The sequence below is a fragment of the Oryctolagus cuniculus genome, chromosome 1, assembly GCF_964237555.1.
Source record: "Oryctolagus cuniculus chromosome 1, mOryCun1.1, whole genome shotgun sequence".
In the NCBI taxonomy this organism is placed as follows: Eukaryota; Metazoa; Chordata; class Mammalia; order Lagomorpha; family Leporidae; genus Oryctolagus; species Oryctolagus cuniculus.
The window spans coordinates 10651432-10669036 of NC_091432.1; the positions used below are offsets into that span (position 1 = coordinate 10651432).

General features: G+C 61.1%; 1 protein-coding gene across 13 annotated transcripts in view; it reads left to right on the plus strand.

Moving 5' to 3' along the window:
* SYT7 (synaptotagmin 7) overlaps positions 1 to 17605 on the plus strand; it is a 65694-nt gene that overhangs the window by 40413 nt on the left and 7676 nt on the right. For 5 of the 13 annotated variants that reach the window (XM_051833203.2, XM_051833204.2, XM_051833206.2 and 2 more), the window contains 4 exons: positions 1936 to 2304; positions 5589 to 5711; positions 10333 to 10468; positions 14818 to 15088. In XM_051833203.2, the coding sequence (XP_051689163.2) occupies positions 1936 to 2304; positions 5589 to 5711; positions 10333 to 10468; positions 14818 to 15088 (899 nt within the window). The remainder of the gene's footprint in view (positions 1 to 1935; positions 2305 to 5588; positions 5712 to 10332; positions 10469 to 14817; positions 15089 to 17605) is intronic. The other 8 variants (XM_017350573.3, XM_017350571.3, XM_051833208.2 and 5 more) reach the window with 3 other exon arrangements.

The following is a 17605-nucleotide window of genomic DNA, read 5'->3' on the forward strand; positions in this document are numbered from 1 at the left end:
GCTAATGTTGGATGTGATAGGAAACCAAAAGGAGGTCAGAAAGGAGCCGTCCTCCCCCTGCCCCAGCTGGCCCCTCGGGGAGCTGTGGACCTCCCTGGCCCGCCAGGCCTCAGCCTGCCCCTGGCGATAGCTGGTCCCGAGCCTGAGTCAGGCAGGGCTGCCCCCACTGAGACCCCAGCTAAAGCCACGTTTCGCTCTCTTCTCCTTCTTTCGTTTGTTCTCTCTTTACTCTACGCTTTCTCTCCCTCTTTCGCCCTTGCCCTCTTTCTCTCTCTCGGCCCACAGGGGTAGCCTAACTGTTGTCTTTCGGTTCCTAGGGTAGGTTCAGGGGGCGAGCAGAGCTGAGGTCTGAGTGCAGTGGTGCAGGTAGCTCCCGAGGACCCTAGGGCCTCCTCCCTTGGGCCCGAGACAAGGGGTCCGCACCCTCTCAGTCAAGGGCAGGACAGGAAGCATCCAGGGTTTGCAAGCCTTGCTGTCTCTTTCACACTGCTCAGTCCTGCTTTTGTAATACGAAGCAGCCATAATCAGTATGGAAACTCATGCCAAATGGCTGTGTTCCAATAAAACTTTATTTACAAAAGCAGGCGGCAGGCCAGATTTGTCCCACAGGCCGCAGTGTGCCACCCCCTGCCCTAGACTATTGGATTGGGAGATGAAGAGAAGGGAGAGAGGATGAGGTTGGGCCCTCTGAGGCTAACAGAAGGGACTTCTCAGCACTGTCCAGTCCGGCCTCTCACTCAGCCCAGCAGTGCTGCAGTAACAGCCTGGCTCTGCCCCTGCCGGGGGATGTGTCGGAATCCTGGGCCAGTGCACAGGGCAAGCAGGTGATCCGATGAGAGACCAAGGACCCCTGTCCCCCACCACTGCACGGGAGCCCTTCCCTGAGCCAGCCCTCATCCGGCCCTCGCGGCAGCTCTGCCATAGAGACAGCTCAGGGATTCTTGCCACCCGCATTGTGCAGATGCAGACACTGAGGGCCTGACGGGCAGAGTAACTTTTCCAAGTCCCACAGTTAGCAGAGGCAGAGACGGATCTCAGGTCTCTCTGACCCCGCCCAGCCCCTGACCGCCAGCCGTGTCCTAGTTCCTGTCTGGCCTTGCTCCACTTCCCAGCATTTTCCCACAGGAGACATGGGCACCCCCCACATGCATGAAAGACAGGACAGTCACCCTGTTCTCTGTCAGAACTGGGTGCAGTGGCCAGAGCGTGGTTCCTGAGGTTGCCCCCTCAATCTGCTCCCCTCCCTTGGTCCCCTTCTCTGGCTGGGTCATTTCCCAGGTACCCTGGAGGAAGCTGGGCCTTGGAAGCAAAGAACCCTGGGAGTGGGGCAGAGCCTGGGCCCGGGGCAGCCATGGCCCCATGGCAGAGGCCAAGGAGCCCTCACCTCCCAGGACACAGCAGAAGAGCTGCTGGTTTCCGCGCCTCACCAGGCATTACTAGGCCAGCACCGCGCTGGCCTGGATTTCCTCATGCCTCCAAAGGACAGTAGTACTCAGAGCACTGAGCAGACTCTGCTGGTGTCCCCCCTGAGACAGCGGGAGGAGGTGGCGGCGGCAGCTCCCTCCCACCCCTCCTGCTGGAGCATCACAGGCAGCCGCAGGGCCCTGGGACCTGCCGGCACCATGCAGCCACAGCAGCTCCGCAGCCCACTCAGACTGGCAGAGAGGCCGGCCCAGACAGGAGGTAGCCAGGGCCAGAGGGTGGGCTGGGCGGGGCCAGCCTGGGGGCCTCAGGGCAGGGGCACGGGCTTTGTGGCCTCCTGGGTGAGGCGGTGGCAGCGACGGCAGCGGCGACACCTGCGATGGAGGCCTGGCGAGGTCCGGCAGAGCGCGCCCTGCACTGGGGCCTCCCCGCCCTGGCCCTCGGCTTCTTTCTCCTCCACTGTGATCCCTTCACCTGCTTCTCCTTTCTCTCCTCTCCTCCACCCGCCCCAAGTTTCGAGGACTCCACCCTGTCCACGACCACTACCCTTGAGTCTATCCCCAGCTCCACGGGAGAGCCGAAATGCCAGCGACCCCGCACCCTGATGCGGCAGCAGAGCCTGCAGCAGCCGCTGAGCCAGCAGCAGCGGGGCCGGCAGCCCAGCCAGCCCACCACCAGCCAGAGCCTGGGCCAGCTGCAGGCCCACGCGGCCTCAGCGCCGGGCCCCAACCCCCGGGCCTATGGCCGGGGCCAGGCTCGGCAAGGCACCTCGGCCGGCTCCAAGTACCGGGCGGCCGGGGGCCGCAGCCGCTCCAACCCGGGCAGCTGGGACCACGTGGTGGGGCAGATTCGAAACCGAGGCTTGGACATGAAATCCTTCCTGTAAGTCCTCCCCTTGAGCGGGCGAGCCCCTTCCTTCCCCTCCCCAATCTCCCTCCCCCACCCAGATCTCCTTGGGAAGAGCCCTGCCTTGCCTGTGGTCTCTGGCAGGGTGCCAAGCAGCCTTGGCCGCCCCCTCCCCAGCCTCCGTGGCTAGTGTCTGAAGTCCCCCCCCGCCCGTGGAAGGATTCGTATCTGGCCCTCCCCCCACCCCCGCCCCGTGCCATGAGAACCACAGGCTCCCGCGGTGCCTCCAGGGCTCAGCGAAAGCCCCGAGATTAAAGATGAGTGGAGACACTAGATGCCACTGCAGTCCCCGAGACGGACGACCCCATCCCAGCAAGTCCCAGGATGCTCTCAGCCCCACTGCCAGCCTTGCCCTCTGCTCCTGTCCTCCCTCCGCCCCTCCTGCACTCATCCCTGCCCCTCCAGTCACTTCTCCCATGTAACCCGACTCTGCCGCCTGTCCGCCCCACACTTCCTCCCCGCCCTCTCACTTCCCCCATCCCTGCCATCAGCCCTGTCCCCTTGTCTTGCTGACCTTCGACAGCCTTTCCAAGGCTCCGTCCTCCTCCAAATGACCCAGCCCCTGAGGACGAACCTGAGAGGTTCTCCCCCAAAGCCTTAGACGCTGCTTGGGAGAGTGTTCCGTCACTGTGTGGCCTGAACCACGGCCCAGGTGGCCCCCTCTGTGGCATCCCCCGGGTCTCTGCACGTGTGCTCCCAGCCCAAGGCAGGCCTGCGCTGTCACCCCCGTCCACCGCCGCCCAGCCTAACATGAGCTTCCTTGCAGGCTCTGGGGATTCTTCCCATCGCTCAGGTCTTTCCTGGGAGCGCTGTCCATGGAGCCGGAGACCAGGACATTAAGAGCCTGGGAGAGGAGAAAGGGAGGAGGAGGGGAAGCCAAGGCCGAGCCCGGCTCATTGGCAGCATGTAGGGTTCTGAGAGCGAGCAAATTCCTTGGAGCGTCCTGCCTTTCTTGGCTGGGACCTCAACCCCAGCTTCCAGGGCAGACAGGCGAGGCCCCCAGCAGAAGCAGCTCCGCCACAGCAGCGTCCTGTCTCCGGCGCGTGGCCCAGCAGGACATGCTGCCAGTGACTGTCCTTGGCAAACTGAAGACAGCCTGTCCAGTGGGGCTCGACCCGAACCCAAGGACCCTCAGGAACCCAGCTGGATGCCTGCATGAGACAAGATGCCCGGCAGAGAGCCGGCTGCCTTCCAAGTGGCGAGTTGCCTGGGGGCAGATGCTGCAGCACTGGCTTGGATCTGGGGGAGCCGGAGGAAGTGGCTCCAACTGGAGCTTGCACAGAACTGAGGGCCGGCGCCCCTCTGCCCTTCCTGTCACCTTGCTTCCTGTGTTGGCAGCCATCAGACTGGACTGCAGGAGGAGCCGCGGGCACCAGCTCTTCCCTGCCCACTGCCTCGGTGGTCACCCAGGCCCTGAACAGCGTCTGTCCCGTGATGCTCCACTCCCAAGCTCACCACTGCCCCACCTCCTCCATAGCAGTTCCTCCCCACGAGGGCCAGATAATACTTGTTTTAGGCTCTGTGGGACACATGTGATCTCCATCCTTTTTTTTTTTAAGCAAACATCTTTAAAAATATAGAAATGTTTCTTAGCTCGTGGGCCACGGGCTGCAGTTTGCCGAGCCCTGTCTCGCTGTGCAGTGGCCCCTCCTACCCTGCCAGCATCCCCACCCCACCTCCTGTGTTCACCCCTCCTCCTGGCCTTGACAAACTGGGTCTTCCTGCAGAGGAGCCGTTCTGTTTTCAAGAAGAGCAAAAGGAATATCTGAAAACTGCACGAACCAGGGAAAAAACATGTTGTTTTCTCCTCGGGTTTGCCTTCCCCCAGCTTAACCAGCTCCCAAGCAGCCAAATGGAATTTTACCAACTCGAAAAGGTACCGGTGGGCAGAGAACAAAGACGGTGAGGATTTGGCCTGAGGGAAGAGGGCCGTTGTTTCCCCAAAGTTTGATGTCAGCGCACGTGCCAGCTGCAGAGACACAGAGGGGCACCACCGCCACCCTCGCTGGGACCCCAGTACCATCTCCCAGTCTCCGAGACTCCTGTGCCCACCTGCAACCTCTCGCCTGCTTGCGTTTCCTGCTTGACAGCCTCTCCAGGGAATGATCAGCAAGTTCGTCCCCTCGAAACCTTGTCTGCCCCTGGAGGTTGAACTGGTGGACTTCCTTGTCCTTCCAGAACCTTCTCTCAGCCCTACCCGCTTTGCCTTGGCCCTTCCTGAGACGTGCTCTGATGAGAGACCCAGCGCTGGATGAGCACCGCGTGGTGCCCAGGGGACACTTCAGACCCTGGTGCTTTTGGTGGGCAGCAGGCCACTGGTGCTTCCTTTTTCCACCAGCGAGAGAGACCCTCACCTTCTTGTCTGCTGTGGCTGTGGCCCCCTCCAGTATGGTCTCACTGCAGGCACTGGCTCCCAGCAGCCCTGCCAAGTGCCTTCACTTTCTCTCTGCCTTTGCTTGGTGGTGCCTTCTGGACTGCTTCCCCAGTGAAAGGCCCCTGAACTGGACTCAGAGGCTGTGGCCGTCACTCCCTGGACCTCCAGGAAGGGGGACACAGGAGACAGCTGGCTATGATCAGGATGCCCCGTGCCAGAAAGGACTTCCGGTCTCCTCTGAGGCACTGTGGCTCTGGGAGCCCGGGGGAGGTGCAGGGAGCGCCTTAGACCCCTCCTGGCTTCAAGCACATCTGGCTGCCCGTGAACCAGAAATGTACAGGGCGCAGTGCCCCACTGGATGTCAGGACCTTCGAAGACTTTCCCAGTGCAAGACGGCCCCCTGCAAGCTGGCGGCAGAGGCTCACCCTTTCTCCCAGGGGCCCAGATGGGCAGAGCAAGTTCAGCTGGGAACGAGTTAGTTTCAGGAAATCTGCTTGGGTCCCACCCCGCCCCCTGCCCAGCCCCGTGTGTTCCCTTGGGACTGGTCCAGTCGTAGACGTCTCCGTAGGCCACTGCCCAGCCCCTTCCCCATTTCACTCCAGAGTGTGGCCCTTGCTTGAGACAGGCTGGGGCTGGGGCAGGGCCGTGGACCCCTCCCCTCTGCCCCGCTCCCTCTCACCATCAGCCATTCCGTTCTACAACTATTAACAGTGCGTGCTAAAGTTTGATTTCTTTCCTACAGGGCCTGTTTCTTACGCTTTTTTCTTCTCTCTCTTTTTGTCTCTGTCTCTGTTTCTGTCTCTCTCCCCTCCCCACCCCGCCCCACCCATGGGGCCTCCTCGTTTCCCCCCCTCCCTCCGGCTGGCGGGCTGCCCACCCTGGGCAGGGAAGGCCGGATGGTGGTGCTATCCTTGGTCTTAGGGCTTTCGGAGCAGGATGACTTTGCCAATATCCCTGACCTGCAAAACCCAGGAACCCAGCAGAACCAGAACGCTCAGGGGGACAAGAGGTAGGAGCACAGGCGAGGGCCTGCAGCGGCGGCGGCGACAGCGGCGGCACAGAAGGAGGCGTGGAGAGGCCGCCCGCCTCAACCGGCCCCAACTGCTGGACGAGGCGGTCGGTGGGGCCTTCAGTGGATGCCGGAGTGGGAGGATGAGCCCCTTCCCCAGCCGGTGACCTCCCAACACAGCCACCTCGGTGGTGTCAATGGGTCTGTGAAGGGGACCATCCTGGGACCATTCTGGATCAAGCCTGCTCCCTGGCATGCTTGCCCTGGCTGGAGCAAGCCCAGTCTCCTCTGCCCCATCTCCCTGCTTGGCTCCCTCTGCTGACCCCTCCATCTTTCATCTCTGACCCCAACCCCGACCCAGAAATCCCTGTTTCTCTGGTGGCTGGTGGGCGGGGGGATGTCAGGGAAGGCGCCAGCCTCCTCTCCCTCATCCCCCCATCTCAACCCTCCTCTTGCCTGGAGGACCTGTGGGTGCTCAGCTGCTGGAAGAGGAGCCCCTGGTGGGGATGGGATAGGGTCTGGCATGGGAGAGGCCTGGTGGCCAGAAGGAACCAGAAGGGCAGGGCCTGGGCCTGGCACCAGCCTAAGGGCAGCTAAGACGGCTGATGGGGGAGAGTGAGGCCTGGCTCTGTCAGGCTCCCGCCCCTGTGCTGGCACTCAGGGCCCTGGGGAGACTGAGAACAGCTGGGTGGCCAGGCTGAGCAGAGGCCTGGACATTAAATCCTCCCCAGCCTCGGCCATGGGGAATTCAGGGAACAGCTCCCTAAATCCGGGAGGGGCGGCACTGCAAGTGGGGAAAGGCATGGGTTGGGAGGGCCCAGAACTCCAGGGTGCCATGCTGTACCTGGTCTGCCCACCTCCCCCAACCTGGCCCTAGGCTGGGTCGACCAGAGGTGCCAGGAGGGTTCGTCATCCTGGCCGGGTCTGCTTCGCATCAGACCAAGGGCCTGCAGGAAAGTGTGTGGCCTGGCAGCCATGACCCTTGCTGTCCCTCCCTGGTTCTGCCTGAGCCCCCTCTGCAGCCCTGGGTGCCGCTGCCCCTCTCTGGGCCTCTGCCTCCTCATCTGTCCCGTGAATGATGGGACAAGGTGACCTGTAAGGAGCAGCCCTCTGGCACAGATCCACTAAGCATCTAATAAGGAGATCGGGCCTGGGGCTGGGCCGCTCGTCAGATCCTGTGAGCCGGGCATGGGCTGTGTTTGGATGGGTGACCCTGACGCTCCTATGGGGCCCTCGGGGGCAGGAAGAGCTGTCCTGGGTGGGAGGCGTGTGTGGATAGGGAAGGTGGATACCGTCCGGCTAGGATGGCGGGCTCGCCTGCCCCTCCAGCGGTGGCTTCCACAGATCAGCCCTCACTTCCTCCCCATCCCTAGGCCGCAGCTGCATGTCTGTGGTGGGCAAAGCAGGAAGTCGGCGGGCCACGGGTGGGGAGATGGGACTCATTCTGTCACCCGAGGGCACAGGTGGTGTCAGGCGCCGGCTCCGTGTCTGGAGCCTCGGCTTCCTGGGTGGGGCTGCAAACTGGGCTGCAGGCCAGAGCATGCAGGGGCTGGGAGGTGGGGGGTGGGGGCTCGGAAAGCCTGCTAAGAACCTGAGCCCCTTGCCGGGGAAAGGTGTGAAGTGTGAGGGAGCAGATGCAGACTGGAAACGAGATTTCCCATCACCCATGTGTTAATTAACCGCTCCATTCTCATCCACAGCCTATTTTTACCGCCTTGCCACCTAGGTCTCGCTCCATATTTTAACCAAACTCATCCCTTCTGATCACGGCATCAGCTTGTCCCCACCTGCCTGGGAAAGGTGGGGGGTGGGCGTGGAGGCCCTGGGCCGCCGCCCCCACCCGGCCTGACTTTCCCAGTGGACACACGCCATTCCCACCTGCTCATGCCCACTCGTCCTGGACACTCATGCCTCATGGCCATGGGGAGGCGGGTGTCTCCCAGGTGGGCTCCAGAATCAGGTGCTACCTGCCCAGCAGCCTCTGCCACCCCCCCTGCCGCCACCACCAAAGGTTGGCATTGGCCCCACCCCTCGGAGCTCCTGGATCTTCAGGCCTTGGAGAGATGGGCTTGGGTCAGCCATTCCTTGCTCTGCAGCTTCCCCCTCCAGACCCAGTGTGTGTCCTGTGCCCCCGCTGACCCCTTGTGCCTGCCTTTGTCCATGAGCAACAGGCTGATGGGGACAGGGCTTTGTGGGGGAGGAGCCCCTCCAGATCCCAGGCTAGGTGGGAGTGGGTCCAACACGAAAAACGGAGAGGGGCACTGAGCCTCCATCCAGGATTCCCCAACACAGAGGCTCAGAACGCTCTCGGGCCTAGGGCAGGGGGCAGGGAAGGCCCAGTCCCCAGTGGCTCCCACGCCCTGCTGTGACCATTCCACCCTCAGCCATCACACCCCCCACCTCATCTACCCCTGCGTCATCCTCGCTCCCCAGATCCAAATGGTTTCCACCGTGGCCCCACCCCCACCCCGAGTGGGGGGCGGGGCAGGGACCACCCCCATTGCTCTTCTCCCTGAAGCCGCCATATTCCTTCTGCCCGTGTGTGTCCCCCGCCTCCTCTCTGCCTCCTGTCGGCCGCCTTGCTCCTCCCTGTCCCCTCGTCCACGCAGCAGCCTCTCCACACGGCTCTGACTAACTTTTCTTGGCCTCCTCTTTCTCGTCTCTCTCTGCCTCCTTCCTCCCATCCGCTCCTCACAGGGATGTCCCTGGGCTGGCGCCGGGCCCCGCGGCCCCTCTCTCTCTCTCTCTCTCCTCTCCCTCTGCCTCTCCCTTTGCCTCCCGTCTCTCTGTCTCTGTCCTGCGACCCCCCGACAGCCTCGGTGGTGCTGTGCTGACGGGGGCGTGGCCAGAATAACTCCGACTTTCTCATACCTTCAGCAGTCAATCTCCCGCTCTCTCCGCCTCTCCTGCTCTATTTTTAACCTGACTTTACCTCTCCAGCTATTTCAGTCTCCTCTTCCTCCCTGTGCCTGTCTGCGTGAGCACGTGTCCGTGTGTGCGTGGCCGCGTGTGCGCCCACCTGTGTGTGCGCTGCTCTGTCCGCACCTCTGGAAGGGGCGCCCGGCCTGTTGCCAGGCAGGGTGGGGCGTTTCTGTGTTGTTGAGGCTCGGCCAGGTTTTCACAGCAGGTGTATTGTGTCTGATCATCAGGGTATTTGCCCCCCCCCCAAAAAAAAAAAAAAAAAACGACTCCCTGCTTTTTTCTATTTCAGTTTGTCCCAATTCACATGCTCTCCCTGGCATGCCTGGGTCCCCGGGAATGTCTCTCCTCTCGGGATGGCTGTATGTGGGACACCAGGGCTGCTCGGGTTAACCTGCCTGTTGCCTGTGCTGTTCTCTCCCTGTTCCTGACGGGCTCCTGTGCATTTGTGTGCGTGCACGCATGCCTGTGTGTGTGTGTCTGTGTGTGCACATCCTGCTGTTAGATCCTGGTGTCTCCCCTCCAGGGCCTGGCATACTCAGTGCATGTCTCTCTGCCTGGGGTGGCCGACCGTGTGCTGGCGGCTGGTCTGTACCAGAGGGCCATGGCTTCTGTCCAGCCTATGTGGCTCCAAGTCAGTGCTCTGTGCTCTCAAAGCTGTTCTGTTTTAGCCTTGTCCCAAGCCTCATGCTGCCAGCCCCTTGTCTCCTCGCTGCCTCCCCCCACCCCACTCCTCATGGGACGTTCCAGCTTGGTCCCTGGGCAGGCTTTAGTACCCCCTTCCTGAGCCCCAGCCCAGCAGAGCCTGGGCTCAGCACCTAGCCCCTGGGCCAGAGAGCCTAGCTTCCTGGGGACAGCATGGAGTTGGGAGCAAGACAGGGCTGCTTGGAGGTGCCTTGGGTAGCAGTTGTGTCAAACGGGCATTCCTCAGGGTGGGAGCAGGGAACACCAGGACTGGGAAGGGTATAGGTTTGCCCTATCCAGTATTTGGCTGTTAAACCTGAGTTAGTTTACACTGAATAAAATTTAAAACCAGTTCCGGGTTGAACTGGCCACCGTGCAAATGTTCAGTGGCCGCAGGTGGCTGCTGGCTACTGCACTGGGCAGTGCGCATACCGAACGCTCGTCACGGTCAAATGTGCTGCCTGACACAGAGCTGTGCGGGCAGTGGTCCCGACTTCCCCTGCGTCTCCTGTCTAAAGGGTGCTCCCACTAAGCCTGAGCAAACACAGGTGGGGCTCCAAGAGACAGACACTCTGGGCATGTTTGCAGATGGTGATGACGCCGGAAGGCACCTGGACACACCACCCGGCACCCGGCGCCTCCCCTCCCAGGCGGGGAGCAGGCAGGATGCAGGGGGCAGGAAGTGTGGAGAGGGGAGGGGGAGGGCCAGGGAATGAGCTCAGAGACCAGCCATGCAAACCAATGACCGGAGCCTGGGGGCTTTGCTCGGGGACAGGAAGAGGGGGAGCACTCCCCCAAAGCTGCCCACAAAGCTGTAAGTCACCTGGGGCACAGACTGCCAGGAGGGTGGGCCCTGAGCACTGGTCTGGGGGAACCAGGCCTCCCCATGGACCAGAGCAGCACCCTTGCCAGACTGCAGCCCTCAGAGAAGGCCCTGCCACCACCCAGGCCTGTGGTGCCCGGCCCAGCCCGCCTCCAGCCCTCGCTCATTGAAATACCCCCACACCCCCCTCCCCAGGTTGCCTGCAGGCGGGAAGGCAGTGACCACAGCCCCAGTGCCGGGCCAGACGCCCCACGATGAGTCTGACCGCCGGACTGAGCCCCGCTCCTCCGTCTCCGACCTCGTCAACTCCCTCACCAGCGAGATGCTCATGGTGAGACGTGGGGGAGGGGCCCGGGGGAGGGGAGGGGCAGACATGGCTCCCAGTAATGGCTCGGGAGTGGTCCGCTCTGGCACCTTGGTGCTTGGTGAGTAGGGGTGCAAGGCCTGGGTTTTTCCAGCTCTCTCGCCTACACAGCTTCTGTGTGCCTCCATTTCCCCATCTGTCCAGTGAGAATAAGAATGCTCATCTTTTTATTTTTTGAGAGAGAGAATGAGCAAGCGCCCATCCACTGGTTCACTCCCCAGATGTTCTCAACCACTGGGGCTGGGCCGGGCTGGAGCCAGGAGCCAGGATTTCAATCCAAGTCTCCCTTGCGGGTGACAGGGACCAATTGAGCCATTATCTGCTGCCTCCCAGGAGTGGAGCTGGGAATCAAACACAGGCACTTCGATAGGGGATGCAGGTGTCCCAAGTGACGGCCTCGCTACTAGGCCAAACTAGATCCCATCTGGATTGAAAACCCACCCCTGCACGGGATCTGTATGATCCTAGAAGAGGAAGTCTGGTGGGCAGAGGACCTTCTCTTGTGGAGTTCAGTCTCATACCCACACCAGCAACCTCCCCCAAACCCTGATGTTGGGAGTCCCAGGCAGAACAAGAGGGCAGAGACCCATGGGTCACTTGGCGCCCCCTGGTGGCCATAGTGTGTCATGGCGGCTTGCCCCACCTGCACCTTGGGAAGAGCCCCAGTGGAAGCAGGAGTCAGCGGGAGGGCTGACGGGCAGCCCCCGCAGTCCAGAGAGGCTGGGGGAGGGCCTGAGGTTGGCTGCCCGGCACCTGCTCTGTTCCTAGTGGATGTGACCTGGGACAGTCATTTCCTCCATCCCCCTCCCTCCTGTGGAGCGAGGAGGATTGGGTAGGGCCTCCTCTGGCCCTTGCCAGCCCTGAAATCATTCAATTCAGTGTTCCCTCGCCCACCGCCTTAGCATCACAGCCCCCAGCCCTTGGAGGCCTCCAGAGCCTCCAGGACCCACCCTTCTCCCTTTGAGGGCCATGTTGCCCTAACCACCCCTCCCTGCACTCTGCCCTTTCCACGCCTGGTCATCCTCAAGCTATGTGCACACGAGGACATCTTGATAGAATGCAGATTCCCAGTTAGCAGGCCTTGCGGGGCCCGGGAGTCTGCAGTGCTCTTGCACCCAGATGAGAGCAGCAGCTGTCCCCCACTCCAGACCTGGTGGCCTTGGGGCGCCCCACCTCGCCCCTTCTCGCCTCCCAGATCATCATGTGCCTGGCCCTGCTTTCTTTCATCCCCCCTCTCCTCGACTGGCTCTGGCCACCCTTTGCCTGCACAGCCATCGCCACAGTCCCTTAATGAGTTATGGCTTCCCAGTAGCCAGGTTCCCAGAAGGGACAGCCTTTCCCAGCCAGCTTGCCTGCCCCTTGCTGCCCTCTGACAGCCACGGCCAGAGGAAGGAAGTGCACACCCCGTCTCCCTCTTGTGCTCATCAGATGTCCAGAGGGGGGAAGGCAGAGTAGAATTGCCCAGCCTATGCCCAAGCCGGATCACTGGCATTGACCGAGGTGGCAGAGAGAAGCAGGGCAGGGCTGTAGAAGCTGGGGGTCAGGAGCCAGGAGTGGGGATTCTGGCCTGGCCAGAGAAGGGGTAGGGGAAGGGTAGCCGGGACGGGGCTGGCTTGGTGCTGTTAGGGGCTTACTTCTTCGGGGGGGTGGGGGGCAGGGTCTCAGGCCACGCCTCCCCTGGCATTGTCATGGGGGTGGTTGGGTGGTTAGAGCTCAGGCGTGTGGCATGGGAGGGCTGGGAGTGGGCAAGGAGTCGCTGCCCCTTCCACTGGGAGGCCAGTGTGGCCAGCCCAGGCCTCCCCCTGATGGGGAGCCAAGCGACCCACGCAGGCTGTGGTCCCCAAGGACTCGACCCAACCTGAGAAGGAAGGGGCAGGGGTCCTTTGTTGGCATTGCCTCATGGCCTGCCCTGGCAGCAGAGCAGGACTATGGCAGGGACGCTGGCCCACTTCACCCTTCAGGAACCCTACACACAAGGCCTGGTGGTTGCCATTCTGCAGAAGTGGATGCTGAGGATCGAAGGGAATGGGTGGGAGAAGCAGACTTGGGGCAGGGAGGCCTCCCTACTCCGGGGGCCTGAGATACAGCCTGGGGGACAGTTCAAATCAGCCAAGGGGTGGGGACTGGAGGGTCCCGCTCCCTCCGTAAGAGCAGTGACCGAGGGTAAGGCCTCAGATGCAGGCCCTTCGTTGCGAGTGAGGGGCAGGTGGAAGGGCACACACGATGGCTCGGCGCCAGCTTGGGTTCGAGCTCCAGCTCTCCTGCTGGCCTGAGGTCAGTGCCCCAGCCTCTGCTGCTCCAGGCTGAAACTGGAACATGGTGGCACCTGCCTCACGAGGACACAGTCGGCGTAAAAGAGGGCAAATCTGGCAGGGCGGGGCCTGGGCACAGCAGGCCCAGCCAGTACGGGGCCGTTACTCTGATTGGTGTGATCCAGAGGCTGGTTTGGGAGGGGGTGGGATCTCCCCATTGCCCTGGGGGTGTAGGCCTGCTCTGGTGGGAAGAGCCAGCCTTCCGGTCAGAGAGGGTCTAACTGCTGTGCCGGTCTCCTGGGCTGGAGGGTGGCAACGGTCGCCTGGTGAGCTGTCGTCATGCCCCAGTGGAAGGTGCTGTGAGGATCTTCTGCCCCATCTACTGCGTCACTCCTGGATGCTGCAGTGCTCAGCAGCTGGGCTTGCTCCCAGCCTGGAGGGGTCTCCACCGCGCTTGGCTCTCATCCAATCACTGGCGGGGCTTTTAGACACAGGGATGCCCGGGCCACAAGGACACCCGCCCCCTAACGGTGGATCTGTAGCAGGGTGGGGTCCGGGTCTGAGCCCAGGCAGCTGCAGAATGGGTACAGTTCTCAAGCTTCCTGGAACTCCCAGACAGCAGCCAGGGGTTCAGACAATTGGCCAGGAGATTCCGCCCCCATCCGCACAGCACCTCCTCCTCCTGGTTGTCAGGATGGGAGCAGGATCCCCCCCTACCAGACTCCGCTGTTCGGGCCGAGCCAAGTGCCCGGCCTGGGTGATGGGGAGGGGGCACAGGTGTAGCCCTTCCTTCCAGCATCCCCAGCCCTGAACGTGCAGTGCAGTCAGCTGAGCCACATTTTATTTATTTATTTTTAAAGATTTATTTAGAGGTCGGTGTTGTGGCGTATTAGGTAAAGACGCCGCCTATGATGCCAGCATCCATATGGGTGCTGTGGTTCATGTCCTAACTGCTCCACTTCCAGTCCAGCTCCCTGCTAATGGCCATAGAAAGCAGAGGAGGATGGCTCATGTATTTGGGTCCCTGTCATCCCTGTGGGAGACCCAGATGGAGCGCCTGGCTCAGCCTTGGCTGCTGCAGCTTCTCGGAGAGTGAACCAGGAAATGGAGGCCCTCTCTCTCTGTAATGCTGACTTTCAAATAAACAAATAAATCTTTAAAAAAAATGCTTTAGTTATTTAGTTAGTTGAAAGGTAGAGTTACATAGAGAGGGAGAGAGAGATTTTCCATCTGCTGGTTCACTCCTCAAATGGTTGCAATGTCAAGGCTGGGTCAGGCCAAAGCCAGAACCTGGAACTCCATCCTGATCTCCCACAGGGAAGGCAGGGGCCCAGGTATTTGAGCCATTATCTGCTGCTTCCCAGGTGGATTAGCAGAGAGTGGAGCAGCTGGGACTTGGTCTGGCCCTCCCATGAGATGCCAGCTCACAAATAGCTTTACCCACCAGCCCTGTGAGGCACCTTGTAGACAATGCTGATGCCCAGGCCCACCCCAGCCTGACCCAGCAGGGCACAGGGGCCGGGGAATCGGTATTTGTAATCCCCACGGGCTGCATCGTGCCAAGCAGTGCTGTTCCTGAGAGCTTGCCTTTCTCCTTTTGTAAAGGCATCATCCCGGCACCCCCAGAGTCCCTGGCTAGAGAAACAGTGGCATGGAGTCTTGAGAGGTGAACAGTGCCCACCTCTGTTTCGTAACCCAGGCTTGGGGTGCAGTGTTTCACAGAGGCCCCCACAGGGCTGCAGAAGGAGCCCTGGAGTGCGGCTGGCTGCTGCGATCTGGGAAAACTGTAGAGCTTGGGAAAGGAGGCAGACCTGGAGAGACTGGGTTCCGGGTGTCGTGTCCCAGCCCTGCCTCTCTCCCTGTTGGGCTCTGGTCAAGGCACCGGCCCTCCCGGGCTCAGCACTCTCCACAGATGCGGATGTGGGCCAGCCAGCAGTCCCACGTTGCAGCTACAGGCAGAGCAGCTGGACTGACCTCCTGTACTGGGCTGCTGGGGGTGGAGAGGGGAGGGGACAGAGTCCCTCCCCACCCCCCCAATTCTGCTGGCCTCTCCCCGCCCCCCAGCTCTCCCCAGGCTCCGAGGAGGACGAGGCCCACGAGGGCTGCAGCCGAGAGAACCTGGGCCGGATCCAGTTCAGCGTCGGCTACAACTTCCAGGAGTCCACGCTCACCGTGAAGATCATGAAAGCCCAGGAGCTGCCAGCCAAGGACTTCAGTGGCACCAGCGACCCCTTTGTCAAGATCTACCTGCTGCCAGACAAGAAGCACAAGCTGGAGACCAAGGTGAAACGGAAGAACCTGAACCCCCACTGGAACGAGACCTTTCTCTTTGAAGGTGAGCCTGGCACCGCCCTCGCCACCCGCAGTCACTTCTTGCCTTCCGCCGGACCCGCACCCAACCACACACCTGCAAACGCATTGCAGACACACCTGTGGGCACACAAACGCACAGACACACCTGCATGTGTGCACGTGCACACTCCCACAGTAGCAGGCTGTTACCCTGATGCATTTGGTGTGTAGCCGGGGTCGGGTCACAGGTGCCACGTATCACAGCTGGAGACTGTGAGGAAAGCTGCGTCTCAGCCCACACACAAGGAAGGGAGGGAGGGAGGCAGCCGCAGGGTTCGGAGACAGACTGTAGCCCAGGCTGCCTGGGTTTGAGCTTCCGCTGTGCCACTTGGTAGCTGTGTGATCTTGGGCAAGTTCCTGAACCTATCTGTGCCTTGGTGTCCCCACTTGTCAAATGTGAAATAGAGCTAGTAATGATGAGGCCTCAGCAAAGGAGTAACTTGTGAGAGCGCTTGGAACAGTGCCTGACACCCAGAAAATGACTGCTGCTGGGCTGTGCACCAGCCGGGCTGGGAGCATCAGCCCTGAACAGCATCCCCCCAGTCCTAGAGGCCACTGGGAAGACGTCCTTCCTCTCGCCTGCAAGGCCTGTCTTTAACCCTTAGCTCTGAGGGTTCCAGGTAACCAGGAAGCTGGACCTGCAATCAGGGCCCTTGGGTGCCAGGATCCCACTTAGAGAAGCCATAACCCTCCCCCAGCAGCCTGCATGCCCTACAATCCCAGCTGCCAGGTGTCTTGGATTTCTAGAATGTTTTTTTTAAAGATTTACATTTTTATTTTGAAAAGCAGAGTTAGAGAGACAGCAAGAAACAGAGAGAGAGCTTCCATCTGCTGGTTCACTCCCCAAGTGCCCTCAACAGCCAGTGTAGCCAGGCTAAAGCCAGGAGCCTGGACTCCATCCGGGTCTCCCACTTGGGTGGCAGGGGCTCAAGCACTTGGGTCATTGCCCACTGCTTTTCCCAGGCACATTAGCAGGGAGCTGGATCAGAAGTGGGGCAGCCAGGACTCCAGCCAACGCTCACATGGGATGCCGGTGTCACAGGCGGCAGCTTAACCCACTGCTCCACAACCCAGCCCTGGGTTTCTAGAACTGTCTGTGCACATGCTAGGGACTCCTCTGCATCTGGTGTCCCACCTGCCCACCACCCTAACCCAATCTGCAAAGGGCCGGACAGCTCGCCCACTCAGTGAGTCGTTGAGGGTGAGCATCAGCTGCCCCTCGTGCCCAGGTCAGCATGGGCACTCACTTAGAGAGGTGGCTGTCTGGAGGTTTATGCAGACAGCTAGCAGGGTCAAGTGCTCAGGCAGAGCCCCGGTGCCCCAGTGGCTTCTACGAGCATCTACCCAGCAGCAGCTATGGGCTTGGCACGCTCCTGAGTACTGGGAGTGCACGAAGAATGCTCAAGACATTCCTGTCTAATGGAAGCGTAGATCAGTGAGCTGCGCCCAGCTTGACTGCGCCACAGGAGCCCAGTATGACCTCCTGTGGGGGTGCTGCAGAAATTTGCCCCAGAAGAGAGGCCCCTCAAGATGCATCCTGTGGGCGGGGCCGGTGTTGTAGCATAGTGGGTTGAGCCGCTGCCTGCAGTACTGGCATCCCACGTGGGCACCAGTTCGAGGCCTGGCTGCCCAACGCTGGTCCAGTTCCCTTCTGGTGTGCTTGGGAGGGCAGCAGAGAATGGCCTGGGTGCTTGGGCCCCCTGCACCGGTGTGGGAGACCCAGATGGAGTTCTGGGCTCCTTGGCTTCGGCCTGGCCCAGCTCCGGTCATTGCAGCCATTTAGGGAGTGGAACAGTGGATGGAGGCGCTCTCTCTCTCTCTCTCTCTCTCTGTGTGCGTGTGTGTGTGTGTGTGTGTGTGTATGTATCTCCCTCTCTCTCGCTATAACTCTGCCTTTCAAATAAAATAAAATAAATCTTTTAAAAAAGGCAGGTTCTGATGGACGGGTAGGAGTTTGCTAGATAGGAGAGCTGACAGGTGCAGGGGGTCCTGGAGCCTTAGGCTTTTCACCTGACGTCCCCAGGGACAGTGAGAGGAACATGACACAAGCCACTCTCAATACGAGGGACAGAACCCCGGACACACAAAGAGGATTTTGTCTTCCAGCTCACTGGCTCCTGTCAGAGGCTCTCTGAGCTCCCAGCCTCCCTGGCCTTTCTCTGTCTCTAGAGCCAGGCTGAGATATTAAGTGTCTTCTGTCTCCTTCAAACTCACACTCGTGTCCCCTTGGGCCTCCAGGCTGCCTGGGCCACCTTGCCTGGCCCGAGCAGCCCCCCACCACCACCCAGGGCAGGTGACACCTGACCTCAGAGCTTGCCCTGCCTCCAGGTCACCTTCTCCATCCACCTCCAATCCTCCCTCCCCGCCGCCGCCGCCTCCAAACTCAGCTGGCCCTCTCCGCCCGCCCCTGTCCCGGCAGCTACTCATCCCATGAGTTATTCCCTTGACAGATATTCATGCAGTGCCTACTGTGTGCCAGGAACAGCGCTGGACACCGCAG